This window comes from Aythya fuligula, chromosome 6 (genome assembly GCF_009819795.1).
Source record: "Aythya fuligula isolate bAytFul2 chromosome 6, bAytFul2.pri, whole genome shotgun sequence".
NCBI lineage: Eukaryota > Metazoa > Chordata > Aves > Anseriformes > Anatidae > Aythya > Aythya fuligula.
Window position 1 is genome coordinate 9,705,000 of NC_045564.1, and position 18,472 is coordinate 9,723,471.

General features: G+C 39.5%; 1 protein-coding gene across 7 annotated transcripts in view; it reads right to left on the reverse strand.

Moving 5' to 3' along the window:
• Positions 1-18,472, reverse strand: part of AGAP1 (ArfGAP with GTPase domain, ankyrin repeat and PH domain 1) — a 345,403-nt gene that overhangs the window by 177,775 nt on the left and 149,156 nt on the right. For 6 of the 7 annotated variants that reach the window (XM_032190230.1, XM_032190227.1, XM_032190225.1 and 3 more), the window contains 2 exons: positions 13,098-13,225; positions 2,236-2,391 (listed from right to left, as the gene is read on the reverse strand). In XM_032190230.1, the coding sequence (XP_032046121.1) occupies positions 2,236-2,391; positions 13,098-13,225 (284 nt within the window). The remainder of the gene's footprint in view (positions 1-2,235; positions 2,392-13,097; positions 13,226-18,472) is intronic. The other variant, XM_032190228.1, reaches the window with a different exon arrangement.

The window sequence follows — 18,472 nt, forward strand, 5'->3', positions numbered from 1 at the left end:
GAAAGTCAGCTATTGCTACGATAGCTTGACAGAAAACATGAATATCCAACAGTTGAAAAGATCACATACTGCATACAGTGCACTGAAACACAAACATTTAAAATTCTCAACCCTATTCCAATTCAAAATCTGTCATAGATTTAAGAAAAAAAATCACATCTGTTCTCTGCTTAACCAATTTTTCTTCTAACACTGGAAGATCTTCATGGAGAAAAATAAACCTATTACCTATGCTACATAACAAGGGTCAATTTGCAATTAAACAAACGTAAGCAATAAAGTCATAAGCAAGTAACAAGCTAGGAAACAAGCACAGCAAAAAAAAACAGCTAAAGTATTTTTGATTTCCCTCTCTTTTCATAACTAGACAGGAAATACTAGTCATCTATTTATTCAATTAAATAATTCTGCGCTACAACTTGGTTGATATGGTATGAAACCTTTTAGAGCAGGGTTGGTATTAAAGTATTTCAGGACAGGGATTACAAGGCAACTCTTTGCACTGCATTCAATGTGACCAGATCTTAAAAGACAGAAATACTTCTGAAGAGACGGTTTTTTTCCCCGCACCACTTATTTTTCCCTTAATTTTTCCCCAGTTATTTGGCATTAAGACAACTGCCAATATCCTCTGTATTAGAAAATTTGGTTCTCCCTGTGCTATCAGCTATCGCAAACCAGCCAGTTTAGCCTGTTTATAGCAAACACAGCTGATTTCATATTCTCCTCAGACCTTTGCCTCGACTGTAGATGTATGTGTTTCTCTTTATTCACTTTCTCAAATTTACACCTACTCAAATATAAATCACCCCCAGTTTTCCAAATGTCAACAACATCTAAACAGCCCTCACAGCGTTTTATGCATACTTAAGACAGGAAACGGTCGGCAAATGCTTTTGACAGACGCTGGAGTGGTCTCGGCTCTCTTCCCAGATTTATGACTGCGCTCGCAGTTTCTAGGATGACACTGACATCTAGTGGAGTTAATAACTCATGAGTACTCCTCAACAGGAGCCACTATTCCCGCAAACAGAGGGGAAAAATCCTCACAATTGCTACAAAATGTCAGTGTCAAAATTTGACAAGCTTTCGCATGACACTTTTGCATTTTTGTTGTTAAAACTCCTGGAACAAAAATGCATCATTTTAATTACTTCATAGGAGTTTGAAGAGGTACAGTTTTAAATCAAAATATCACTGACAAGATGGACACACCAAGGGTGGTCTACGGGACTCTGTGCTGTCACTCAGCAATCCATAACTATAACAAAACTTTTTACTTACTAAAGGCTGAAAGACAGATTTTGTTTAGATTGCAAAACTTTTTTTTAAAAAACATTTTTGTAAGTGTTTCCTGGATAAAACTGAGGAGCTAGCTAGCTTTGGGAAGTAAACATGGGGTCATCTTTAGAATACAAAGTACGAACTTTTTATGATGACTGGGAAGACATGGCTTTCTAAATGCAACTGATGTATAGCTACCATCACCATTTGTGTTTGTTATAAGGATTTGTTAGGGGAGTATCAAAAAAATATCACAAAGCTTTCAGCAAGACTGCTAAAATAAGGGAATCATCCCTCAAGGCTTCATTATTTCCCAAAGCAATTGTGCATACCAAAGATCGATCATAGTGGACCAGTCACACTTTCTATTCAGTAACTTTTTTTTCCTCTGCAAAAATCACATGGTCTGGGAAGAAAAAGTCATTTTAATCTCCATCATATCTTTTAGCCCTGGAAAAATATAAGTGCATTGAGACTGTATAGTAACAAAATTAGCAAGGGGTGGTTACTTTCCAGTACCCAGTGGAATTCCCACGCTAAACACTGTGACCTCTCTATAAACACTGGAAACTTCACAAGGAAGCCCTGAGTCAGCAGTATTATTCAGCACACAGGCAGGGTTTAGGAGCAGAGACGCAGCTTTGTCTTTGATTACTGATGATAGGAAGGCTGCCAAACCTGGGAATCTAGACAGACCTCAGAATTCAATTCAGACAAAGGCTCCAGAATTCAACCACTGAAATTCCCAGTATGGACATGTCACCATCACCGTACTTAGTCTCTGTTTAAGCCCCGTTGTAATTCTAAAATGCTTTTGTTTTCAAGCCTACAGATCCGTCTCACCACTCCTGTCTGGATTAGACCAGCTCAACTCAACCAGGTTGAAGTTCAGGCCATCACCACAGAGCACTACTAAAAACACAGCAATAGTCTCTTCCTGGGCTCACTCACCGTGAAGAGGTTGGATCGGCGCTTGGACTGTTTACGGACAGGAGTTGGTGTGTTGGCAGTGGGAGGAACATCAATCCGTAGCTCCTTCTGGCTGGTGCTTGGAGTTGATGGGACAGAGGAGGAGTAATCACTTAAACTCCCTCCTCCATTACTGGTCTGCAAGGATTAAAGTTAGTTTTAAACAGTGATACACTGCTTTCAAGAAATTGCAATCCACAGCTGTCTTATTTAGCCCTGATACCTACAAATAGCAGCCTAAGCTCAGGAACACAGCAGGCCTGCCCTACTGCCACTTCTCCACCCATTTCCTTTCCAAGCCTTCATACATACATAATTTTTTTTCTCCATAGCCTTAATTTTTGAAAACTTAGGTATTTGCTGATGGATATTTTTATCTCCCTTATAAAATATGCTGAATAAATGTGGTAGGCACATTGTTTATATCCAGTTATGGGTATATTATGTAGAACGACAATTTCATTTGTTTCACTAATGTAAAAGTTAAGTAAAACGCTAGGGAAAAGCTGTAAATTCTATTTTTCTACTTCAAAACTGGTAGCCCAAATTCTGCCTCAAACCTAAGAAAAAATACCTAGTGCAATAGAACTGCGTAACTGGACTAAATCCTAGTCTGGAATCATCAGTCCACTGAGAAGTAATCAAGAAAATTAAAAAAAAACAATGTTGTGAACACCTATGGTGGTAGTAGGTAATTGAGACATTTGCTGAAGCCATGAAATCCATTAGTACAGGGATACAGAATCTAAAGGAAGACGTTCCAATTTATTCAAAATAGTCAAAAATGTAAAGTTACATCATAGTCTCATGAGAAATGAAATAGTCACTCAGTAAGCCTATAAACCAATTAATGAATTGATGCAACAAGCAACTAATAGCAGGGAAGTGAAAAAACAGACAGATTGGAAAGTACCAAAACGTGATTAAAGTCTTGATTTTTATTAGCTATAATAAAGGAGTACTAAAAATGATGCAGACGGTCTGGAAGCACAAAAGCACTTTTTTTTTTTTAATCAGGTGCATGTTTATCCTTTGAGGGTATACTGCATACGTTGAGAAGGGACTGATGCAAGGCAAAGACTGAAAGTTCTGTATGCCTTTGAAGAAAAGCTCAACAGGAGAGCAGCAGCGTGCACAGGTTTTGGACAACAACTCACAGGTAACTTACGAGGGGAGAAATAAAGGTCTGTAACACTTGTGAGAAGGTGCAAGAGTATCTTTGAAGTAGTCAAATTGTCTAAAAGAGGTGAGGAAAGAGGATAAAACAGGGTATTTGTGGGATGCCTTGGGGAAAGGTTCTCCCATGACATAAGGCAACTAATTTTAGTTGCTGTAGCTAGGAATTCACCAGGTGAAGTTGCTTAACAGGAAAATAAGGGACTCCAGTGTTTCCTCTTCAGCACTGCTCCTCCACCAGTGACTGACCTTACACATGCACACAAAGCTGCCATGCAGGGGCACTCTGCTTGAGAGGCATCAGCAGGACCAGGACCTCCCGTGACACACACGTTAGAGGTCACTGTATGGACCTCACACAACACAGGCAGTGGTGAGCCATCAAAATGAGACCTCTGAAGGAGATCCAGGTAGAAGACAATCCTTCTTTACATCATCCAGTTGAAGTTTCTTCTTGCATTTACAATTTTATTTTTTCTTTTAAAATTCACGAAGAGGATGGTAAAAAAAGAAGAGGCACAAGTCAAGAAACTCATGCTTGGACTAAAGGGCAGGTCAATGCAGCCAGAAATCCAGGAACATCACTTCTGAAACCACATGTTCTTCTTCATCTCTATGTGATAAGATACGACTTACAGTCTTCCAAATCAACTTTTTTTAATGGAGAAAATTGTTCTCTTTTCCCCCTGAAGTATTACGAAAAGGATATTAAATTTAATCTCCCTTTCACTCTGACTGAATCAAAGGAAGCCAGAGATAGCCATACTGGAAATAACAGACCATTTTGACCAAGTTTTTCCAACAACACTTTCAAGTACAAAGAAGTAGCAAGCAGAATTTGCAGATGGACCAAGCGTATAAACCAAAGATGATGAAAGAACAAGAACTGGAATTATCATTTTTAGTGTCCTAACAGTGAGTAATAATGAGTGATGAGCAGGACTACCTGGGAAGAGCTGACCTTAATCTACACCACATTCACTTCCCCTTTTCTCTAAGACTTCATGCTGAGACTGCAAGTAACACACCAAATGGACAAGAATGTCAGTACTTGCAAGAAGACACTTGGAATCTGTGATAGCCGGCTATCACCCCTCAGAAGAAACACAGGAAGGACCATGGCTGATGAAAGGTCTACAAGGAGGAGATCTGAAAACTTAGCCACAATAGACTAGCATTAGAAATGAAGACCTAAGTCAATGGAGTAAGAAACTGGTCTAAAGGAATTGCATTTGGGTCAGAATGGTGAGGACCCACTGTCCACTTTGCCATGACAAAACCAAATGTGTGAGGGAACGAGGGAGTAGGAAATCCAAGCAAGCAACCAACACTGGGAACCGAACAGGTTGAACACATTTAAGATTAAAACCATGCAGCTGAAAGGCTCAAGGGAAGAGGGGGGAAAAAAGATGACAATACACAATGAAAACAACGGAAGAAGAAAGATCACATTAAGCTTATGTCTCAAAAATTTAGAAGCCTCTAATACAGAAGAGACAGGAAAACAGCAAGAAGGATGGACTAAAATACAGGTACACTGATTACAGGATTGGAACCATGAACTCTAAAAAAAAAAAAAAAAAGGGGGGGGGAGTGTGTTCTGTTCTATGTTCTGTTTCATAATAATATTGATCAACTTTAAAAGGTGAAGACATACAGCTGTCAACTAGAAGCAGATAACCGTGGTGGTTTAACACCACACTGTGCCCAGGGCTCCTCTCCACCGGGGCTCTCTGTGGGTCACAGCCTCCTTTGGGTCCTGGCCGCCTGCTCCAGCCGGCCTCCTCCAGGGGCTGCAGCATGGAGACCTGCCCCGCCATGGGACCCGTGGGCTGCAGGGGGACAGCCTGCTCCACCAGGGGCCTCTCTCCTGCCCTCCTCCTGCACCGACCTCGCAGGCTGGAGCTGGCTCTGCTCGCACATGGGGCAGCACCGGGGCTCTGCGCACAGAGGCCTCCCTGCAGCCCCCATCGCCAGTCTCACCACATACACACAATACAGGCCACCCCTCACCTCTGTGAAAAGCACAATTAGGAATTATCATTAAAATACACATTCAACAGCATTTATCATGCTGTATCCACAGACTTCATTTCCATCAGCAAAATAATTCCACACAAAGTCAACGTGACATCACAACAAAGGTGGACAGCTTACACACACTCCACCTTTTGTCCCTTCAACATCTTACAACAAATTCTGCACAGTTACTACACTACAGCAGTGTCCAGTCCACATTTTGCATGTTAACTCTCCTACTTATCATCCTTATCCCAAATTGTGCCCTCCTGCTGGGCACCAGAAAGGACCGTGGTGTTTTAACACCAAAGGGCGGCTCAGCTCCACCATGCTGCTCTCCCACTCCGTCTCCTCAACACAACCTTGCCACATAAATCAAATATAACAATACAGATTCCTGCCCTACATACTCACTTACCAGACAGCGGACTTTAAGGATTCCATGAAACTTTACCTTTTTAATATTTTCTTATCTAATACACGTTTTATATTTATTCCACTGAAGTACTACTTCATGGATTTTGAAGCGATCTATTCTCAAGGAGTAACTGCTGAACAAAGAGACATACATGTTGGGCTTTCTAGTCCCCAAAGACAGATGCTCAGATACGAACTTCTATAAAAGAAGTCCTGCTGGCAATGTTTCTCTTCACACATGTGTACCTCTACCAGACTATCAACTTTGTAATAAAATTCTGAAGTGGTTTTAAAATATACCATTTGGAAAACAAAACAAAAAACTATTTCAATAAAAGACTTAAAAGGAAAAAAAAATTCAAAGCTTCCACAGCATGAAAGCACTGAATACCAATACTAAGCAAGCTCTAACTCTTACCAAGACTACCAGTAATTAGCAAATAAATCCACTTAGCTGCTATGAAACACCTGAATAGAGAGAGTGGGTTTGACCAGAACAAGCTCTGACATGACTCCCAAGTTATAGCCTGCGCAGACAGAAACAATGAAAAATGCAACCAGACAAGCACTTGGAAAGCATATCCTTGGTAACATCTGAGCCTAATACTCTGAAGGAAATAAAGCATGGTGAGTGGTCTCTGTCAGGTTGTTTGCATCAAGTAAGAGTCCAGTGACCTTGCCATATTAGATTGTAGAAAGCAACTTCCTGCAATCTGTATGCAAGCATTTAGTAACAAGCTCACTGCAGTGAAGTAGCGAATTTAGGGCATGTAGCAAGTAACTTAAATTCACAGAATTTAGAATCCAAAGCCTTAAAAATCAAGTCAGTGAATCTGTACAGCACATGTAATCTAACATATAATAAATATAAACTCATTTGCTAACCATAGACAAACCACATTTGTGGCAGTCAAAACCAAACGAATTAGCACTCTAATTCCCCTCAGGGACATCACACGCCTTAACATTACCTTTTCAGTCAAGTTTTTCCACTGCTCTCAAGACACGAACATACCTTATTTATCAGTACAAAGGGCCACTTCTGCGCATCGCTGCTCTAACCACAGTCTTGGCCATGGGGACAGAAGTCAACCAAATGAACCTTGGTAGGGAAATTATTAGCCCCGGTAGAAGCAGCATTTATACAGATACATCCCTGTTGGCTTTCCTGGGTGATGGACTTTCCTGTCCTCATTAAGGCATCGTGTCCATTCTAAAATGTGCTAGACTTCTGGAAGTACACGGTGCAACCATATCCTTTCTTCCTGCTAGGAAAAGGATGGTGGCCAGTGAACTTCAGCACACTACTACAGAAAGCTATTCAGATACACTATTTCCTGAATGCACCTGGCATCAACGTCCAATACTCCGTTTACAGAAGAACTCTAGCATCTATATACACTTAAAGCTTGGTTACCACGTGGACTGACACTGTAAGAAGAACACAAGGTCATGACAGCAAGCACAAATTTAGTAGAATATTGTCATTACACTGTAACCTGCTTAAGAACTCAAATGAACCCATCACTCTGGTGTCACTTGACCAACTGGGTCCATTCAATACAGTTGCCTCAAAGGAAAATACTGCCAATATGGACCATAAAACTTAAAACTTAGGAGATTCCTGTTGATACCTTATTAAAAAAGAGAACGCTGTATACACTGTCCACAGGTTCTATGGCAAAAAAAAGGAGTGAATCAAGCCAGATCACACACTTTCATGGATGTACTTCAACTGTTACATATTTCTTCTTATATTAGGAAAAAAACAGTGAGTTTACCTTGCACATCAGGAGCTCAGTTGTGCCCTGCATTAATGAAGTTGGACGTATCCTCAGATTTGCTAGGGGCATGTTCCAGACTGACCAGTTATACAAAGGCAGCAAAATATTTGCCTTATATAAATCTTGTGTTGCCAAATTATTCATAAAGCATACATAGTAAAAACATCAAGTGAAAACACTAAATGAAGAATAAAGCTGATTTTTTTCTCATTGACAAGTAACCCAGTCATAATGGATTCAACATTTTTCTGCTCTCTAGATATAACAGGACACCCTCCAAGAAAAATCATCTCTAACCACTGCTTGAGGAGAAAATGAAGGTGGCAAGTACTACATCTAAAACAGAGGAGATTGCCACAGCTTCAAGGAGCCTAGAAACTGTTGGAATAAAGCAAACTTTGATCAAAAGCAGAGATTACATACTCTGTGACAGAACACAGTCACTCTCTGTACCTTCTGTTCCTGAAGAAAGAAGGGAAAAGTGCATTTCTGCAGAAATACAGAAGAGCCATGGAAGGTTCTCTAGTCAGGACACATTTTTTCTTCGCCCACTTGTGTACAATTTTGTTCTTGAAAGACCTATTATCTCAGTCTTTCATCTGAAACCACTATAGGTGGGAATCCAATTTATTCAAGGGATCTTGGTCATATACAGGCACACATCCAAAGATGGATTGAAGATGAAACTCTTTAGTCCTTGCCTCAGCAAAAGCTAGAAAGCTTTGATTGTGTTGCCATGGAATACAAATTTTACACTGGATTTCAAACTCAGGTCCAGAAAAATGATTCCAGAGATTTCAGTATGTCTAGCCCTCCACAGTAAGGGAAAGTAATTCTGACAATTTAACCTCATCCTCTGGGACCTATTAAGAAATTGCCCACCTAAAGAGTTTTTGCCTTTTCTGTGTTATGAAAAAGAGGGGGAAAAGGCAGATCTGTCTTATTAGACCTATCAAAGACTGATCACCAAGACAACCTTAAGACAACTTGGCAAAAATAAGCTGGCACATAGAAAAAAATCATCTCAGAAAAAACACTAATGACTTTTAATTAATAAAATGTGACAGTAGGCTTCAATTCTACAGTTGCAGCAACTGCTTTACTATTTGGAAAATCTAAACAATAAAGTCTGAAATGGAAATTTTAAGATATCTTAGAAAGGAAGAGATAAAAGTAGGCTCCACAAAAACTAATAGGAATATAAATAAGGTCTTGTGAGGATAAAGAAAGGAAGAGGAAGTACGGTAACAGATGCACTGAAATTTAACATGTGAAGCCTGGAGAATGCCCTTTCATACACATGTTTACTGTGCACATGAAAGAAGAGGAATGCAAATATGTAAAGACTGCTTATTTTAAATAAACATTAGAAATTAGAAATAGTTGTGTAAATAAAAAGCATTACAATGTATGATGCATGCTCCAATGGTATCAAACAGTTTTCACTTCTAAGTTTATGTTTTGCATAAACTTATGTTTTACATGAAAAAGCAGAACGAAAAACTGACTAAGCAATGTAATCTCTCTTCTTTAATCTGATGTGCAAAATATAACAAAACATTTCATCCTAAATGACCCCCACTATAAATAAGATAATGGTGCCCTACTATTTAGTGTTTACCATAATCAGGTCTCATATACAGTAAAATAATGGATGATTAAGCAGACTGTGCTTTCCTTTTAATAGTTTAATTTACATATTTAGACAGTCTCGCTGTAGTAAAAACTTTATAGAGGCCTAATGCACACATAAATAATGCATCTTTACAAGTTTGCAACAGGTAGCAGGGAGCAAGCTTGTATGCTGGCCATAACTGAGCAGGAATTTAACATTACATTAAGCTCCATACCTTTCATAACACATCTCCCTAGGGGAACAACACTGCTGCACCATTGAACACATTTCTTTGGGCAGCACTCCACATGTATAATGATTTGGGGGCTGACTTTACATGGTACCACTCAATACTCATCCAAGCAATACTTTAAAACTCAGAGCATGGAAGGTGTGGCATTTAAGGCCCCTCTCTATCATGGTGGAGCACATGTAGCACAGGCACATGTGGAAAAGTGCTGGCACACGTGGCAAGGACATGTTGCCACTTCTGTTCCCTCTCACTGAACTCAAACAGCTGAATTCCAGGAGAGCCGGCAAGGTATCAAGCGCCACATGGTTTTCCGATGTTTACAGCAGTGTAAGCTTTGCAAAGGAAATGGGCACATCTCCAGGCAACCACTCAACAGGATATCAGGTGCTGGGCTACTTCGCACTGGGGTTTTCTGGTGCATCTTCAACTTTGGTGGAATACACTGAAGACTGAAGGCCTTCATTAATTAACACATCTTCCCCTCAACAACAACTCTATCTACCTCCTGAAGCACTCAGAAAGACCTGAGGGTGAATAATCCTCACTGATATCCTTGGGTTTGAAAAGAAATTTTTTGCATGCATTCTGTATTGCCCTGAAAGCTGACATATGGATGTGAAGTACTTATATCTAGGGTTATTGACCCTGACTATCAAAAATTTCCTTTTTTTTTTTGGTAACTGCAGTAGGAAGTATTTCATTCTGTGAAACTGTGTGGAAATACATAGACACCTGAACGTACACATATCAGAGAGCATTTTCTATCAGGGAATGCAACCTAGGTGCTCATCACTTAGGACTACTGGACATGTGTATACACATCCAAACACGCTAACAGCACTTCCACAGTTTGAAAACAGAAACTGTGATATGGAGAAGCCCCTGTGTGTATAAAGCCTCAGAATTTTCCCCAAGACACGCTAAGGGCTAGTCTAGGTAGGTGACACTATTGTTTTTGTTCTCTGTTGCCTATGTTCTTGACTGCATAATCATCTGGAGAGTTTGCACCAAAGTAATCCAACCAGAGAAGAAGAAACGTCTCATTTTATATGAGGTAATCTGTAAAACCACGACTTCTGAAAAAACCTTAACTCCTGTGCAGAATGCAAGTGACAGCACACTCTAATGATACCATTTTGATTCATGGGGGAAATCCTCACTGAAACATCGTTATGTCAAAAGAGATGTTCTAAAGAACATGAGACAATCTTCTTGTCAGGATCAGAGATGGTAAATTTTCCCCAAGATTATCTTAAACTCAGAACTGCAGTTGCAATGTTCTTTCAAGAACTAGAGTAAGAATTCCGCTCCCTTTCCTTAAACAAGGTCATACAGACCAAGTGTGGCACCAAGACAATAGGTGACTCAGGTTTATGGTCTAAGGCTGACATCAATCTCACAAGACAGACATCTTTGGTCAAAATTACCATTGCTTCTGTTAAAAAATTGCATCAGCTGGTAAAGGTGGTGAAGAATATTATTTCATACCTATTGAAAAAGATTTCAGGGATCCTTATCACAAGTTACCTTGATTTTCCCAAGTAGTTCTTATCACTGGCAAGTTTACTCTTTAGGTGAATTGCTCACATAGAATTTTATATTTGCTGCTGGTATCAAAATTGTACTTGAGTATGAACATGGTGAGGACCTGGATGTTTCATGTCCTTAATCAAATGAGCTTCATCAACAAAAAGGATGACCTCAACTGGTTTAAGAAAATGCAGAACAGAAACGCACCTGGCTAAAACTGGGTTGTACAAAGTATCACCTATCCTCTTTAGAAAATCTTGAAAAACTATGCAATCATCAGATTAAAAGAGATCTTTATTGGATCCAAGAATAAGATCGCTACTGGAAATGGTGCCATTCATTCTCTACAGTTCTGTTACAGTAACTTTCCTCCTCCACCACTGAATAGGATGGGTCCAAAGACAGCCTCTACACAAAGCGTAAGTCTTCTCAGTCCAGAAGTATGAACATACACAACTGTCTGGAGAAATTTGTTCAGGAAAAAAACATTTCACACACTGGGCTACTTCCAAGTACTTATGGCAATGACCTGGTCAGAAAGAAAGTGGCAGAGGAAACATTCTTAATGTCACATATGTGAAGAAATAGAAGAACTTCTTCCATGTGAGGAGCTTGTTACTTCACCATGAGGTGCTGTGGTTCTTCAGAGGAGTTACAAGCCTTAGTACCTCTTACAGAAAGAGGGATCTGACCTTCAACACCGTATTGGGGCACAATCAGCAGAAGTGAGAGTCACAGCCTGAGGCTGGTATCTGGGCTGAGCTCAAGGCAGAACATCTCACAGCAAAGAACGCTAAGAACAAACTGGCATCTGTATCTGTAGAGTTAACTCAATGGTCAAAGTTTCCAGTAGGACACAAAAGGAGACCAGTAACTACAAGAACAGCAGAACCAGAACCTTCACCCTGTGGTATAAATCTAAACAGAGTGCTCCCAGAAGACATTGACATGTGAAATGAGAGGGGAAAAAAATACCTTTCCCACAAAGATAGAACAATTCTTCACTATACTGCTTTTGCCAACAAGCAGACACTCAGCATGGGAGAAGAGTCCACAGATAGAACAAAATGTCAAATGGGTTGTTCAAGACATAACCTTAAGGAGCATTACTAGTTTATATTATTGAGTTCAGACTGAAAAAGATGCTAGAAAAGCTAGTGGTATCAGACATTTCTGTCTGCTCCAGTGAATATCAGGAAGCTAGGTCACAGTGCTGGCTGCAGACTGTAAGGGCCAGTACAATGGCCTTATAAATCCATCTACCAAGAGAGAGCACAGTGGTTCTCCTGGCTGCAAGGGTCTCAGGTATGAGCATATACCCAAACTGGGAACATGTGCATAGCTTATCACCTGACAACAGAAAAAGAAACTGAGGGAGGATTATCACAGTGAAACATGGAAGACAGTATTAATGTATGTGGGTAAAAAAACCTGCACATTGGCAAATTTTGGTATTAACTAAATGTTTCCCAAAATAACATATCTACGGCATCAAGGCCACCAGATTTTCCTGCCATAAAGGCTTTTTTTTTTTTTTTTTTTAAAGAGCATATGTACAAATCATTAGCAACATATACTACTAGGCCATTAGAGGGAATCATTTCACTTGAGCATAACGGAGACAGGCAATTACAACCACACACAGTGGTAACAGATGTAAAATTCTACTGTGCCAACCACTGCGATACACCAGATATTATTTCTCAGCATACAACTGAATGAGAACAATAACCAAAACCGTTGTGAGGTAATTTTAAAAAGCAGTACAGCAAATCCTGCTACTGTAACAATTGGTCTACTCAGAGCAGCAGGCTGCTGGGCATAATCAGAACTATCAAAAACGGTTTTAAAGCCAAATTACTTCACCACAGCAGTTTCTTGAAACAAAGTCAAGACAATTAAAAGTGCTGCTTTAAACTACAGATCACTGATACCTTTCAAACATACCAACTGCCTATCGAGCAAGAAAAAGAGCAATAGCATTAAATATAGTAGATGAAAAGCAACCTATCGGCTCCTTTTTCAGGCAAGCATTGATTTTAGCCTGTACCTGGCTGATATGTACAGCAGAAACCTGGGCAGAACACACAGATGAGTGACTTGGAGAGTTCGGTAGGGATTTGCAGGGTCCAATCGAGAGTTGCTGTTTCTTCCTTGTTGCAACAATCTTCTGAGCAACTGAAAGAAACAAAACACAGGGGCAGATAAGCTACAGACTACACTGAAAAATAAGTTAAGTCAAAAATAGACAGAATACACAAAATACTAAACAGGGCATGGCTACTAAGCAGTTTTTCCGTTGTCAAAGGCTGCTCCAAAAACTGACTGCAATACATCCAATTAGGATGACAGATGCTGGTTTGCTACAATATGCTCCACATGAGACTCCACCTCTGTTCTCCACATGGATGAAATTGCCCCCGAACTATCAATCCACTGGGTTAGCGCCACTAAACCAGTAACATGGAGCAGAAGGGGAGAAGACAGGTGCGCAAGTTACAAAAAGCAATACCAGGAATTCACACAAGAAGTATGCTCACTAGCACAATCCAGTTTGAGTGCATTTCACTGAATTTGAAATAGCAATTGGAATAATAAAACAGGGAGGGTCCCTGACACACAATACCTGGATTAGTTGTGATGCACACTGCACCCGATTTCAACTAATTACAAAAAGAAGATGTGATTTCCAGTTTTAGCTTTTATTATGTAGCACTACTAGCACCACTGGAAAAATGCCAGATTTATTCTGCGATTTAATAAGAAGTTTTCTACAACACCTAAAGGAAAGCAGCATTTTCCAAATGGAAACGTTATTCAGATTCATTAGTATCTCCATATACAGGTTAGCACACTTGTAATAACAAATGGAAACAGAGCTGATCTGAAATGCAGCAAAATCCATACACCTCTCCTATAACTTTTCAATTTAAATAAGTCCAACTATTTCAGAGACTCTTGAATTCCAGCTCATTCTGCTGTTAAGGACTAGTTAAGATCTAAAAGCATTTTTAAGTCATGAATTTTTAAAAATGAAGTCCTTAGGCTATATTTGTCACCCACCTTCTTAGCTCACAAATTAAAAATTAAATAAAATTTCCATCTTCAGAAACAGAGACTTGTGCAATGGTTAATTAAAAACACTAACAAAATTTAGTAGTGCACATAGTGATCTTCATCAAGTGATTTTTGACTACACAACTTTCATAAAGATTTTATAAACAACTAACTGAGGCAAAGGAGGCAAGGCATGGGCAGCACCTTTTGTTCCACATGGACAGCAGAGACTTGGGAGCACAGAGCCATGTGATATTAAAAGGCAAAATATGACCCTGAAGGAAAATTCAGCAGATTCTGAAGATACAATTCCTTTTATTCCTCCACAGTTTGACAGCCTATCCTCAGTCATCAATCTACAGGAAAATGGAAAGACAGTAGGCATGCACTGTGCCACTGGATGTAGCGCAGGGATGTTTTTAGGCTACAATACATGGGGTTTCCCCACGCAATCTTGAAGTAATGGATGGTGCATGCAGTTGTTTTTCTGTGCCATTAAGAACCAGCAAGTTCTGCCTTCCTTACCACAAGGGATACTGCTCAGATCTTCCTGTACTTGGAAAGTTGCATGCTGCAATTTAGATGTTATTTTTTAAACAACTATCTACTGGCACACAGAGAAAAATCAGGATTTTCTATGGACTATGTCTACTGAGGAGAGTTGAAGGGTTGCAAGCCACCTTTGGCAATGAGATATTAACTCCTGCCATGGTATATGACACAGGACAGGCCAGTATAACTAAGCATGGACGGCATAATGACAAGACAGATAATGACAAGACTTTTAAATGTCAGGATGTTGTTTTTTTTGTTTTTTTTTTTTTTTTAAATAAAAAATTGGGGGGTGAAAATTACGTTGCACACATTAAACATTCAAATATTTCAAGATCAAAAGATCTTTTCCTACCTAAAAATCAGCTTCATTGAAATTCAGGACTGCTAGAGACTTTAATTTGTATGAAGTACACCAGGACTTTAATTCAAACCAAACATACAAAATTCAAACCCCAACTTTCAAATTCCTTCGAGCTTACCAACTGATGTTGGATCACATTAACACTTACTGATTACTCCAAAATCAAGTCATGGGTTTATTTTGACTGCACTAAAACTCTGCAAAGGAGTCCATAGTCACTTGGACTGTCACCACCAAAACAGGTCAGTGAGGCAGAATTGCAATGACTTCGGCATAGTTGCGTAGAAACTTGCTGTGATTAAACTAATAATATTCAATCTGTATTATTCAGAGAATGTAAGAAGATAATTATGTAAATTCCATGATTGCTTTGACTCAATACATTGCAACATAAGCAGAGATATTGTTTAGCAGCATAAGCATACAATTTCTTCTCAAATATAATTTTAATAACACACTGGTCTGCGGGCTTATGTTTTTCATGTAAATGAATGATGGCATAATGATGATTTAGTGCAAATACATTGTATAAAAAATGGCTTGTATATATGAAGAAGCAGCTTCATTAGTTACATCCCACCTCCAATAGGCCCCTTATCATCCTGAAAGGATGATATTAATTAATTTATTTTCCCCTGCCATATTGATCATAACCTTCATCAGCTAATCATGTTTAAATTACAGAGGAATATCGTAGCACTCTGTCATTTCAGAACCATTGGTTTATTGATCTCGAGCCTGGAAAGCCATACATAAAAATATTTTAGATCACATTAGTGAATGCAGAGAGCAAACCTAAGGTCAGATTTTAACATATGCACATAGATTTGTCATCACATGTGGTAAAGACCTAAATTAAGACCAAAACTGAATTAAAACCACACACAAATGAAAACTACCTTCTCAGCAAAAGCTTCCGCTCTCACATGGGAGAGGTAATTAGTCAAGGAAAATATTTATCTCTTGCCTTCAGTCTGAATATAGGTGTTTGCAGCATCGCAGTTAAGAGACACAACGCAAATCTTGCCCAGTTATTGCTCTAGGAATTCAGTAGAAAACCCACCACGACAGTCTGAACTCACCAGCTCAAATGGGTTACTTGAATGCTAGCTGAAGTACCACAAAAGCAGACACTTTCTTATTATCTCCTTTCAGTGCCATTTGAACAGAAATGCCGATTTTGGCTGCAAAGGAGAGTTCCTGCTTCCTAGAGGAGGAAGATGGGACACTCAGCTGCTCCGTTCACCCTAGCTCAAACTGCAAAGCTCATAAACACACAACCACAAAGGATGCAAGATGAGTTCAACAGCTGAGCCAAGATTTTTTTTTTTTTTAAAAAAAAGGCAAAATAGAATTATGTAGATTAGCATATAGCTAGAAATGTGAAGAGCAACCCACAAAGCAGCTGGACACTGTACTCCAAAGCTTACACAGAGCAACACAAAGGGTAAATTATCCTGTGTGCTGCAAAAATGGTAAAATTACAGCGGAAGATCTAACGTTACCTTCTTGAAATTGCGTTACAAATTCTAAAATAGACCATTCTTATCCTCAAATTTCATAGCCTTTCCCTCTGTTAGAGAGATGACATGCCCCCTAATGGAAATCCCCACCTGAGCTGCCAAACCTTCCCAATTCTTCCTCCATTTCGGCAACAAGCCTAATGTGCCCCACCAGAGCACGATTCTTCCTGCCTCTCCCCCTCCTTCATTAGGCGACCCGCTCTCCTTTGAGACACCAAACAGTTTTTGCTTCTTTCAGTGCAGTCATGTAGCTGGCACTCCATAATTAGACTGCATTCAATATTCAAGTGCTGGCGGCTACTTGCCCTTGGATATTACGGGGATAGGAGCTTCTGAAGTACCTAAAGGAGTACCCTGACCCTTCAAAGTTTGCAACATATGAAAGACGTGACTGATCATCTGTGGGGCAATCGCCGGACTGTCAAAAGACCTACTGTGCTCTTTCTAAAGCTACCTTGAGAGAAGAGATGAAACCTAAATCTTGCCTATCAGAAGTCAACAAAAGGGGTTCAGCATACATCTCCTCAGCAGTGCTGCTGCAAAATCACATTTTCTACATCTTCTATTCTAGAGAAAAAAGCCCTGAAATACACAAAACTTAAAATGGCTGGCACTAAAAACCCCACAGACCTGCTAACTCCTGCTGCTGAGATCTTCAGACACAGTAGTTAGCGAGGAAAAAAACACAGTTAAATGGTTGTGTAGCAGGAGAAATACACCATAATTACAAGAACACTGGATCCAGAGAACAGTCAAGCTATATTGCCCGTTCGGCCTCCACACCTGTTTCTGTTATTACGTCTTTGTCAGGACTCAAAGTGACAACTCATTAGCCACTCGGTGCTAGGAAAAATCCTTAAACCAACACACTTTGTTTCCACAACTGCAACTATAAATAGGTTCACACCGGGCTTGCGAGCATCTTTGTTGGAGTATTCCTAGACAAGGATATGTCCACAAGCATGATTTTTTTCCCCAACAACAACAAAACAGTTTAGGCAACTGAGTGGCTATGTGGGACCTCTGCTGAAAACAGAGTAAGAATTGTTCTTCACGAATGCCCGATGTAAGCTGTGGATACACACAAATTATTGCTGTTAACAGAAGCTAACCTGTGTACATCATTAGCCAGTTTAAGACTATGTATCTTCAGATTAATGTTGAAGTGCCTGTAATTGAAACATTGTCCAGAGAAAGCCAGACAATTAAAAAAAAAAAAGCTGTTCTACAAAGGAAGTAGAGAAAGGAAAGCAGAAATATTTTTGCCCTGGAGCTTTCACGTGTCATCTAATCCAAAAAATTATTCAGCACTTCTGAATTTAACGTAAGTATATTTGCTAAGGGATGGTTCTAAACCAAATCAATACCGACTTAATCTGTGTGGCGGGGACCAAAAATAATCAAGACAAACATTTTAACTTTTTTTTTTTTTTTTTTTTAAATCAACTGTATTCTCTGTGCATTCACATACTCAAACTATCAGAGATGATGATCCTGGAAGCCATCTATCCAGATATAAAAAAGCTGAACAAAATGGATTTGGGAAGTCAAGAACTTTTCTGCAAATAAACAGGGAAATGCCAAGAATATTTAGAATTGCAAATCAGGAGAATTGATGTTTAGCAAATATTCGGTCGTTAGGAAAGACCGATGCCTCCCTGTTGCACGTGTACATTTAATTTCACAAACTAGAATGACTTGAGTATGTGTTTTGCTGTAAGGTTTAGTTAATCAAAAGCATGTGAAACTCCTGATCTGCGAGATGAATAAAATGTTCAAGTTTGGATAGAAAGCTCTCGACTTGAATGCCTCTTCTTCCATGCCTGACCTAGCTCACCAAAACAAAACGAACCTTCCCACCCCCTGCCACTTTCATCTCAAACACTACTTTTTGTTAGTCAAACTGCTCCTTTGTAAGCAGCTCCTACC